General features: G+C 38.5%; 1 protein-coding gene across 1 annotated transcript in view; it reads right to left on the reverse strand.

Moving 5' to 3' along the window:
- LOC115005644 (protein fantom-like) overlaps positions 1 to 12,405 on the reverse strand; it is a gene marked incomplete at its 3' end in the record, with an annotated part of 17,215 nt that extends 4,810 nt beyond the window's left edge. Inside the window, exons 1-4 of the mRNA XM_029427568.1 lie at positions 12,329 to 12,405; positions 11,439 to 11,525; positions 5,404 to 5,548; positions 4,340 to 4,650 (exon numbers count right to left, since the gene is read on the reverse strand). Of these exons, the coding sequence (XP_029283428.1) occupies positions 4,340 to 4,650; positions 5,404 to 5,548; positions 11,439 to 11,517 (535 nt within the window). The remainder of the gene's footprint in view (positions 1 to 4,339; positions 4,651 to 5,403; positions 5,549 to 11,438; positions 11,526 to 12,328) is intronic.
- Between the last annotated feature and the right edge of the window lie 895 nt (positions 12,406 to 13,300).

Raw genomic sequence — 13,300 nt, forward strand, 5'->3', positions numbered from 1 at the left:
AATCTAAACAACACCTTGTCATCTACCCTGGACCTTTACTCCATTAAAGGTCAAAAAGAATCTCCCCATGGTTAAACAACAGCAACGTTACTCAGACTGAGGACTTGTAGAGCAGCTGAACGAAGATGTAGGAAAACTAAGCTCACAGTTAACTATGATATCTACAAAGAATCCATGGCTGCCTATGGTAAAGCAATGCAGCTGGCAAGAAAGGATTACCTTTGTAAGATTATCACAGAGAATGTTGGAAATTCTAGAATACTATTCTCAACTATTAACCAACTGCTGAACACTGCCCCCACCCCTCCGCAGTCCTCTGCATCAAAGTGTGAAGAACTCGCATTGTTCCTCAATAATAAAATAACTTCAATCAGAGCCAGCATCACTTATGATGCAGACACAGAGAACATCTGCAAACATTGTGATGTAACCATGGGAACATTCACCTGCATCACATTAACTGAGCTTCATGAAACTGTGATGGAATGTAACTCCTCCACCTCTTGTGTTGACCCGATACCTACAGCATTCTTTAAGCGGATATTAAACAGCATTTCAAGTCACGTCCTACATATTATAAACACGTCTCTTCTAACGGGCATCTTCCCAGACGTCTTCAAAACAGCCGTTGTAAACCCTTGCTAAAGAAACCTAACCTAGACAGTAATACGCTGACCAACTACAGGCCAATATCTAACCTTCCATTCATCAGCAAAATACTAGAAAAAATAGTCTCAGTCCAAATAAACTCCTTTCTTAAAGAAAACAACATCCTGGAGGAATTTCAATCAGGCTTCAGAGCCTGCAACAGTACAGAAACTGCTCTGACTAAAATAATTAGTGACCTCAGACTAAACTCTGACACAAACAAGGTCTCAATTCTTATCCTGCTAGACCTGAGCGCAGCATTTGACACGATCGACCATCACATCCTAATTAATCGTCTAGAAAAACTGGTTGGTCTTTCTGACTGTGTATTAAACTGGTTCAGAACATATATCAAAGGGAGAAAGTATTTTGTCAGGCTTGGAGATTTGGAGTTCCACAAGGGAGCTGCCTCGGTCCATTACTGTTCTCCCTACACATGCTACCACTGGGGGACATCATTAGAGAACACAATGTGTGCTTCCATAGCTACGCGGATGACACACAACTGTACATCTCTGCTGAACCAAATGATGCTACAGCTGTTAACTCCATCACCACCTGTCTGTCAGCAATAAATAAATGGATGAGCAATAATTTCTTAAAATTAAATGAGAACAAAACTGAAGTCCTACTAGTAGGTCCTATAACAAAAAGAGAGATGATGCTGAATAACATGGGGAAACTTACTCCTTTGATTAAACCTGAAGTCACAAGTCTTGGTGTTATCATAGACTCAGATCTAAGCTTTAAATCCCACATAAACAAGGTGACAAAAACATAATTCTTCCACCTTAGAAATATAGCTAACATCAGACAATTTATCAATCAAAAGGATGCTGAAAAACTAATCCATGCTTTTATCTCAAGCCGACTCGATTACTGTAATGCACTCTTTACCGGCCTCCCAAACAAAAGAACGGAGAGACTTCAGCTCATCCAAAACGCTGCAGCGAGGCTGCTGACTAGAACCAAGAGGAGAGGCCACATCAGTCCAGTGTTAGCCGCTCTACACTGGCTTCCACTAACTTTTAGACTTTAAGGTCCTCCTTCTTGTATACAAAGCCCTAAACGGAACCGCACCAAGTTACACTGCCAACTCTCTAATCAACTATGTGCCCCCAAGAACATTACGATCATCCACTACTGGTTTATTAAATGTTCCCAGAAACATCCAAAAGAAAATTGGGGATGCAGCCTTTAGCAATTATGCAACAAAGGTATGGAACACTTTACCTGCAGACATCAGGGAGGCAAGCTCACTCAATATCTTCACAAGTAAGCTGAAGACATATCTCTTTACTTTAGACTTTTAATGGTGATATTTTATATATTTTTATCACTTTAAACTAATTTAAATGATTTCATACATTTTTAAGCTTGGTTTTCCTGAAGGAGGATCATTTAGTGTTAAGGAAGTAAGAAAGTTAAAAGTAAGGTTGAGAGAGCAAGAGGAAAAAGTAATGTCAAAGAGAAAGATTAAATCTGAAGCGTTGAAAACAATGGAAGAACATAAAGACAGTTTATGTTCTGGGAGAAGGAAGCAGAGAACAGGGAGAGGAAGAAAGTATGTGGATTATTTGCAAATATAGATGAAAGTACAGATTAGGGATGATGAAAATGTCAAATGTGTGTGTATGCGTGTGTATGCGTGTGTATGTGTGTATATGTGTATATATATATATATGTGTGTATGTGTGTACATGTATATGTAATGTAATATATAATGTTTTTATTTTATTTTTTTGAATGTATATTTTGCTCATCGTTTTTACTCTGTAGCACTTTGAGTTTTGTTTAAAAGTGCACTTATAAATAAAAAATATTATTATATGTGTGTATATGTGTGTGTGTGTATGTGTGTATAAGTGTATAAGTGTATATGCGTATATGTGTATATGTGTATACGTGTATATATGTGAAAATGTGTGTGTATTTGTGTGTATATGTGTGTATATGTGTGTATATGTGTTTATGTGTGTATGTGTGTATACGTGTGTGTATATATATACACACACACACGAACAAAAACTAATTGTGCCCTAAGTATTTCTTTCTTCTTGTTAATATATTATTATATATGTATGTTTCTCACTATCACATCTGTAAGTGTGTACTTTGTGTGTATGTTTCTCACTATCACATCTGTACGTGTGTACTTTGTGTGTATGTTTCTCACTATCACATCTGTACGTGTGTACTTTGTGTGTATGTTTCTCACTATCACATCTGTACGTGTGTACTTTGTGTGTATGTTTCTCACTATCACATCTGTACGTGTGTACTTTGTGTGTATGTTTCTCACTATCACATCTGTACGTGTGTACTTTGTGTGTATGTTTCTCACTATCACATCTGTACGTGTGTACTTTGTGTGTATGTTTCTCACTATCACATCTGTACGTGTGTACTTTGTGTGTATGTTTCTCACTATCACATCTGTACGTGTGTACTTTGTGTGTATGTTTCTCACTATCACATCTGTACGTGTGTACTTTGTGTGTATGTTTCTCACTATCACATCTGTACGTGTGTACTTTGTGTGTATGTTTCTCACTATCACATCTGTACGTGTGTACTTTGTGTGTATGTTTCTCACTATCACATCTGTACGTGTGTACTTTGTGTGTATGTTTCTCACTATCACATCTGTACGTGTGTACTTTGTGTGTATGTTTCTCACTATCACATCTGTGCGTGTGTACTTTGTGTGTATGTTTCTCACTATCACATCTGTAAGTGTGTACTTTGTTTGTATGTTTCTCACTATCACATCTGTAAGTGTGTACTTTGTGTGTATGTTTCTCACTATCACATCTGTAAGTGTGTACTTTGTGTGTATGTTTCTCACTATCACATCTGTAAGTGTGTACTTTGTGTGTATTTTTCTCACCATCACATCTGTACGTGTGTACTTTGTGTGTATTTTTCTCACCATCACATCTGTGCGTGTGTACTTTGTGTGTATGTTTCTCACCATCACATCTGTACGTGTGTACTTTGTGTCTATGTTTCTCACTATCACATCTGTAAGTGTGTACTTTGTGTCTATGCTTGTCACTATCACATCTGTACGTGTGTACTTTGTATGTTTCTCACTATCACATCTGTACGTGTGTATGTTTGTCACTATCACATCTGTACGTGTGTACTTTGTGTGTATGTTTCTCACTATCACATCTGTAAGTGTGTACTTTATGTGTATGTTTCTCACTATCACATCTGTACGTGTGTACTTTGTATGTTTCTCACTATCACATCTGTACATGTGTACTTTGTGTGTATGTTTCTCACTATCACATCTGTGCGTGTGTACTTGGTGTGTATGTTTCTCACTATCACATCTGTAAGTGTGTACTTTGTTTGTATGTTTCTCACTATCACATCTGTACGTGTGTACTTTGTGTGTATGTTTCTCACTATCACATCTGTAAGTGTGTACTTTGTGTGTATGTTTCTCACTATCACATCTGTAAGTGTGTACTTTGTGTGTATTTTTCTCACCATCACATCTGTACGTGTGTACTTTGTGTGTATTTTTCTCACCATCACATCTGTGCGTGTGTACTTTGTGTGTATGTTTCTCACCATCACATCTGTACGTGTGTACTTTGTGTGTATGTTTCTCACTATCACATCTGTAAGTGTGTACTTTGTGTCTATGTTTCTCACTATCACATCTGTAAGTGTGTACTTTTTGTTCGTGTTGGAGGAGAGGACGCGTCATCTCGCAGCTTCGTTAACCCCGAGTTGACTCGTGACTGGACGCGGCCGTACGGCGTGGACCGTGTGCTCTGCGAGTTGATGAGCTGCCCCTTGGCCACCAGGAGGCGCCTCTTCAGCCCCTCATTCTCAGTCTGCAGTCCTCGGACTTTATCCTGGAGCTCCTCCATCATCTCCTCCATCTCCACGTCGCGCCCCCTGGAGACCAGCTGGCCTCCGCCCGCCGCCAGCTGCTCCATGCGACCGCGGTCCTTCACCAGCCTCATCAGCTTCGTGCCCAGCCTGAAGATTACAGGTGAGAGTTAAACCCTGATGTGAGGGAACAAGTCGCCAATGAGAGGCCACGGTGGGACCATCACTTTGCATTATGGGAAATGTAGGCTCCTGTGATTTTGGAGTTTGCCCCGAACTAGAGACTAAAAGCCAGAATATGAAACATCCTCTGCTGATTTTAATAAGTCTCTGTGAGGTTTTAAACTTAAATACATTGATGGAGTTTCCCTTTAGAGGGACAACAGAGATCATTTAAAGCAGAGCAGCAACAATTACTTAATCAACACTTAATTCATCTGAAACTATACATATACATATGTATATACTATCCATATAAAGCAAGAATGCTAAAAACGCAGCTGCAGCTTCTCAAATGTGATGATTTCTTTTCTGTATTCATGACTTTCATATTAATTAGTTTTACTGCTGCTCAAACTAAAAGACTGTTAAATGACATCATGTGATGTTTTCATTCATTTCAGACAATGTATAGACCAAAGTTAATTGATTAATGTAGAATATAATCCAATCAGTGAGCTGCTGTACAAAGAACACGGAGAGGAAAGAACATGACGAAGGCAAAACACTCAAACACTCTCCAATGTTTGAGGCTGTGAGCTTCATCAGGGTCACTGAAATACAAACTTTATCTGAGAACATCAGAAAGTCTTGTGAGATTTGTCTGAACACATTCAAATAATGAAGATGTTAATATTATAATGACAATATTCAGAGAAGGAAATGTATACGTGTGTGTCTCACTTCTTGATCTTGTCGTCCTGTTTGTGAGTGTGCTGTTTGAGGAGCAGGGTCTCCTCGTGGAGGCGCAAGAACCGGTCCTCCAGCTCTTCCCTGGACGCCCGCGAGATGTCCTGCCGTGCCCGAGCATTCTGGTGCAGCGATGAATCTGTCGACATAAAAAAAAGTTTGTTATTGTTCATACATTTTGCAGCTGCGAATACATAAAGTGATAGCAACAAACAAAGAGTCATGTGACCGCAAAGCTGCACAATATGTCAACACAATGTCAACAACACAATGTCAACAACACAATGTCGACAACACCACAATGTCGTCAATACAATGTCAACAACACAATGTCGTCAACAACACAATGTCGTCAACAACACAATGTCGTCAACAACACAATGTCAACACAGTGTAGTCAACACAATGTCGTCAACACAATGTCGACAACACAATGTTGTCAACAACACAATGTCGTCAACACAATATCAACACAATGTCAACACAATGTCGTCAACACAATATGTCAACACAATATGTCAACAATACAAAGTCAACACAATGTCAACACAATGTAAACACAATGTCAACAACGCAATCTCAACACAATATGTTAACACAATGTCAACACAATATGTCAACGCAATGTCAACATCGCAATGTCAACAACGTCAACAACGCAATGTCAACAACGCAATGTCAACAACACAATGTCAACAACACAATGTCGTCAACACAATGTCAACACAATATGTCAACACAATATGTCAACGCAATGTCGTTAACACAATGTCGTCAACACAATATGTCAACGCAATGTCGTCAACGCAATGTCAACACAATATGTCAACACAATATGTCAACAACGCAATGTCAACAACACAATGTCGTCAACAGAATGTCGTCAACACAATGTCAACAACACAATGTCGTCAACACAATGTCATCAACAACACAATGTCGTCGACAACACAATGTCAACACAATGTCGTCAAAACAACGTCATCAACACAATGTCAACAACACAATGTCGTCAACACAATATCAACAACACAATGTCAACAACGCAATGTCAACAACGTCGTCAACACAATGTCAACAGAATGTCAACAACAGAATGTCAACACAATATGTCAACACAATGTCAACAACGCAATGTCAACTACACAATGTCAACTACACAATGTCAACAGTGACGTCAACACAATGTCAACAACACAATATGTAAACACAATGTCAACACAATATGTCAACAACAAAATGTCAACAACACAATGTCAACACAATGTCAACAACACAATGTCGTAAACACAATGTCGTCAACACAATGTCAACAACACAATGTCGTCGACAGCACAATGTCAACACAATGTCGTCAACAATACAATGTCAACACAATATGTCAACGCAATGTCAACAACGCAATGTCAACAACGCAATGTCAACAACACAATATGTCAACACAACGTCAACAATACAATGTCAACACAATATGTCAACGCAATGTCAACACAATGTCAACACAATGTCAACAACACAATGTCAACACAACGTCAACAATACAATGTCAACACAATGTCAACACAACGTCAACAATACAATGTCAACAAATCAATGTCAACAACACAATGTCAACAACGCAATGTCAACGCAATGTCGTCAATACAACGTCAACAACACAATATGTCAACACAATGTCAACACAATGTCGTCAACACAATGTCGTCAACACAATGTCGTCAACACAATGTCGTCAACACAATGTCGTCAACACAATGTCAACAAAGCAATGTCAACAAAGCAATGTCAAAACAATGTCAACAACACAATGTCAACACAATGTCAACAAAGCAATGTCAACAAAGCAATGTCAAAACAATGTCAACAACACAATGTCAACAACATAATGTCAAAAACGCAATGTCAACAACGCAATGTCGTCAACGCAATGTCAACAACGCAATGTCATCAACAACACAATGTCAACACAATATGTCAACACAATGTCAACAACACAATGTCGTCAACACAATATCATCACAATGTCGTCAACACAATATGTCAACGCAATGTCAACACAATGTCAACAACGCAATGTCAACGCAATGTCAACACAATATGTCAACAACGCAATGTCAACACGTCAACAACGCAATGTCGTCAACACAATATGTCAACGCAATGTCAACAACGCAATGTCAACAACGCAATGTCGTCAACACAATGTCGTCAACAAAATGTCAACACAATATGTCAACACAATGTCAACAACACAATGTCAACAACACAATGTCGTCAACGCAATGTTAACAACACAATGTCAACAACACAATGTCGTCAACGCAATGTCAACAACGCAATGTCAACAACACAATGTCAACACAATGTCAACGAAACAATGTCAACACAATATGTCAACGCAATGTCAACAACGCAATGTCAACACAATGTCAACAACGAAATGTCAACAACGCAATGTCATCAACACAATGTCGTCAACACTTCAACAACGCAATGTCGTCAACACAATATGTCAACGCAATGTCAACGCAATGTCAACAACGCAATGTCAACAAAGCAATGTCGTCAACACAATGTCATCAACACAATGTCGTCAACACAATGTCAACAACACAATGTCGTCAACAACACAATATGTCAACACAATGTCAACAACACAATGTAAACAACACAATGTCAACAAAACAATGTCATCAACAACACAATGTCAACAACACTATAACACAATGTCAACATAACAATGTCAACACAATATGTCAACGCAATGTCAACACAATGTCAACAACGAAATGTCAACAACGAAATGTCAACACAATGTCAACAACGCAATGTCAACAACGCAATGTCAACAGCGCAATTTCAACAGCACAATGTCAACAACACAATGTCAACACAACGTCAACAACACAATGTCAACACAATGTCGTCAACACAATGTCGTCAACAAAGCAATGTCAACACAATGTCAACAACACAATGTCAACAACACAATGTCAACAACACAATGTCAACAACACAATGTCAACACAATATGTCAACACAATGTCAACAACGCAATGTCAACAACGCAATGTCAACAGCACAATGTCAACACAACGTCAACAATACAATGTCAACACAATGTCAACAGCACAATGTCAACACAACGTCAACAATACAATGTCAACAACACAATGTCAACACAATGTCAACACAACGTCAACAACGCAATGTCAACAACGCAATGTCAACAACGCAATGTCAACAATACAATGTCAACGCAATGTCAACAACGCAATGTCAACAACACAATGTCAACACCACAATGTCAATACAACGTCAACAATACAATGTCAACACAATATGTCAACGCAATGTTAACAACACAATGTCAACAACACAAAGTCGTAGACACAATGTCAACACAACATGTCAACACAATGTCAACAACACAATGTCGTCGACAACACAATATCAAAACAATGTCAACACAATATGTCAACGCAATGTCAACACAATATGTCAACACAATGTCAACAACGCAATGTCAACGCTTCACCAACGCAATGTCAACAACGCAATGTCGTCAACACAATATGTCAACACAACGTCAACACAACGTCAACAATACAATGTCAACACAATATGTCAACGCAATGTCAACACAATATGTCAACACAATGTCAACAACACAATGTCGTCGACAACACAATATCAACACAATATGTCAACGCAATGTCAACACAATATGTCAACACAATGTCAACAACGCAATGTCAACACTTCACCAACACAATGTCAACAAAGCAATGTCAACAACGCAATGTCGTCAACACAACGTCAACAATACAATGTCAACACAATATGTCAACGCAATGTCAACAACGCAATGACAACAACGCAATGGCAACAATACAATGTCAACACAATATGTCAACGCAATGTCAACACAATGTCAACACAAAGTCGTCAACACAATATGTCAACACAATGTCAACACAATGTCAACAACACAATGTCAACAACACAATGTCGTCGACACAATGTCATCACAATGTCGTCAACACAATATGTCAACACAATTTCAACAACGCAATGTCAACAAAGCAATGTCAACAACGCAATGTCGTCAACACAATATGTCAACAATACAATGTCAACACAATATGTCAACGCAATGTCAACAACGCAATGTCAACAACGCAATGTCAACACTTCACCAACACAATGTCAACAAAGCAATGTCAACAACGCAATGTCGTCAACACAATATGACAACAATACAATGTCAACACAATATGTCAACGCAATGTCAACACAATGTCAACACAAAGGCGTCAACGCAATGTCAACACAATATGTCAACGCAATGTCAACACAATGTCAACACAATGTCAACAACGAAATGTCAACACAATGTCAACAACGCAATGTCAACAACACAATATCAACAACACAATGTCAACACAACGTCAACAATACAATGTCAACACAATGTCAACAACACAATGTCAACAACACAATGTCAACAACACAATGTCAACAACGCAATGTCAACAACGCAATGTCAACAACACAATGTCGTCGACACAATGTCGTCAACACAATATGTCAACACAATTTCAACAACACAATGTCAACAACACAATGTCAACAACACAATGTCAACAAAACAATGTCAACACAATATGTCAACGCAATGTCAACACAATGTCAACAACGAAATGTCAACACAATATGTCAACACAATGTCAACAACGCAATGTCAACAACGCAATGTCAACAACACAATATCAACAACACAATGTCAACACAATGTCAACACAACGTCAACAATACAATGTCAATACAATGTCAACACAATGTCGTCAACACAATGTCGTCAACACAATGTCAACAAAGCAATGTCAACAAAGCAATGTCAACAACGCAATGTCAACAACGCAATGTCAACAACACAATGTCAACAATACAATGTCAACACAACGTCAACAATACAATGTCAACACAATGTCAACACAATGTCAACAGCACAATGTCAACACAACGTCAACAATACAATGTCAACAACACAATGTCAACAATACAATGTCAACACAATATGTCAACACAATGTCAACAACACAATGTCAACAACACAATGTCAACAACACAATGTCAACAACACAATGTCGTCGACACAATGTCATCACAATGTCGTCAACACAATATGTCAACACAATTTCAACAACACAATGTCAACAACACAATGTCAACAACACAATGTCAAAACAATGTCATCAACAACACAATAACACAATGTCAACAAAACAATGTCAACGCAATATGTCAACGCAATGTCAACACAATGTCAACAACGAAATGTCAACACAATATGTCAACACAATGTCAACAACGCAATGTCAACAACGCAATGTCAACAACACAATATCAACAACACAATGTCAACACAATGTCAACACAATGTCGTCAACACAATGTCAACAAAGCAATGTCAACAACGCAATGTCAACAACGCAATGTCAACAACGCAATGTCAACAACACAATGTCGTCAACACAATGTCAACAATACAATGTCAACACAATATGTCAACGCAATGTCAACACAATATGTCAACAACGCAATGTCAACAACACAATGTCGTCAACACAATATCAACACAATGTCATCAACACAATGTCAACAACACAATGTCAACACAATATATCAACGCAATGTCAACACAATATGTCGACACAATGTCAACAACGCAATGTCAACAACGCAATGTCAACAACGCAATCTTCCTCAGAGACTTCATCCTGAACTAAACCACGTTCATGGTTTCCTGCATTTTTCTTCATAAGGGACTTACTGTCATATTTACCTCGTTTATTTAAGCATTATGATATTTACTTACACCAGATACAATTTCAAGTTCCATGCAGAAACAAACATAGCACATAGAAAGTAAAATATTTATATTCCATATTCAAATCCACAATTCAGCAATTAGCTGTAAACTAAATGAATCAGGTTTCCCCTCTAATGAGCAATAAGATAGAAACCTGCTGCGAGTCTGGACAGGTTCACTGTGAAGTCTCGGACTGGTGCATCCCCTGCTGTGTCATCAAGTACAGTGGACATTTTTCAATCTGGAAAGGAAAAGAGTCTTCAAGAAACAACCTTTGTATTCACGTATGCCAAACACTGGGTCGGTTTAAAGCCCTCAACCGTTTTGTAGTGTTGGGAGAAAAGGTTACGCCAAACTCTCTATATAAAAACAAATAGATTAAAACTAATATCCCTGTGGAGATAATACAGACACACGGCATAGCTAAATTAAATATGTTTTACTGACAACTTGTGTCTTGTTGTGTATTCGGCATATAAGTGACAAACCAATAGTATCTGACATTTGTATGCTGCCACCTCCATCACTTTGTACGAAAGATTTAAGCAATAAGATGCGAGCTGATTCTAAAACATTAAGTTTTACTGAAATACGTCCCGCTTGCTGTATTTGATATGTGCCGAATAGAAGTTCAATCGTTCTTGATTCTTCAGTGTTTAAAGCCAAATGTCTGAAGTAGATGTAACGTAACGGCCAGTGAAAGAGAAACTATCCCATAATTTAAACACAGTTTGGCGTCACATCCGCTACACTGGTTTTCTTTTAACTTAGATAAATAAAATGGTGCGCTTATCTGGGCACAGGTATATGTATAATGTACATATAGTATAATAAATGCTGAGGGTTTGTGTTTTTAAACTAACTATTTAAATACAATCTCAAACTAGCGGTAACTATACGTTAGCTTTGTTAGCTAGCTCACTAAAAATGACTAAAGACTAACCAGCTCACTCTTACAATATGAAAGTAGTGATATATGTGTCTTCGTAGTTTGTCAAACACGTTTAAAAAGATTTCCCTGCTTACTTTTCAAACATAACTTACCTTTAAAAACGACTTTATTCAGTCCAGAGTGACGGTTGCTACTGAAAACATAACAGTTCGTCGTGTCGTTATGATGCAACTACGCATGCGCCGAGTGAGGAGATTTATGGGAAATGTCGTTTTCCCTGAAATAAAAGCTTATTGCCACTTCAGATGCTTTTTTTGCTTGATATTTACTCCTAACATATTTTATAATTCACTGAACATATGTAATAGTATTTATAACACTTATACTTAAATGGAGAACATAAAGAAACAAACATAAAACAAGAAAGACATCTGTGAGTGAATGTGTATTTCCCCTGCAGTGCTCCCTCATGTGTCTCCTGTGGACATGGGTAGATTATGAGACAATGTTCCTCTGGGCACAGAAATGCAAAAGGCCCCATCGCCTCTCCTACATAGGAGCAAGACACACAGACTTTATAAGTGTAATTTGATATTTTGTGTCTCTTTTAGGTCATTTGTGTGTCTTTGCGGCCATTTTTGTTTCTCTTTGTAGTTGTTTTGTGTCTTTTTGTAATCATTTTTTTGTCTCTTAGTAGCTGTTTTGCCTTTTTTCATAGTCGTTGTAAGTTTCTTTTAGTGTCTGCAGCTGGTTTGTGTCTCTTTGTAGTTTATTTTCATGTTTTGTAGTCTTTTGGCGTCTCTTGGTAGTCGTTTTTTGTTTCTTTGCGGCCATTTTGTTCTCTTTGTAGTTGTTTTGTTTCTCTTTTCAAAGGAAGTTAATAAATATAATTTTTCAGGCAATTCCTGGTTGTGAAGTCCAGGGGGGCCCCTGACACTTTGGGCCCCTGACACTTTAGGCCCCTGACTCTTTGAGCCCCTGACTCTTTGGGCCCCTGACTCTTTGAACCCCTGACACTTTGGGCCCCTGACTCTTTGGGCCCCTGACTCTTTGGACCCCTGACTCTTTGGGCCCCTGACTCTTTGAGCCCCTGCCACTTTGGGACCCCTGACTCTTTGGGCCCC

Source organism: Cottoperca gobio, unplaced genomic scaffold (assembly GCF_900634415.1).
Source record: "Cottoperca gobio unplaced genomic scaffold, fCotGob3.1 fCotGob3_337arrow_ctg1, whole genome shotgun sequence".
Taxonomy (NCBI): Eukaryota; Metazoa; Chordata; class Actinopteri; order Perciformes; family Bovichtidae; genus Cottoperca; species Cottoperca gobio.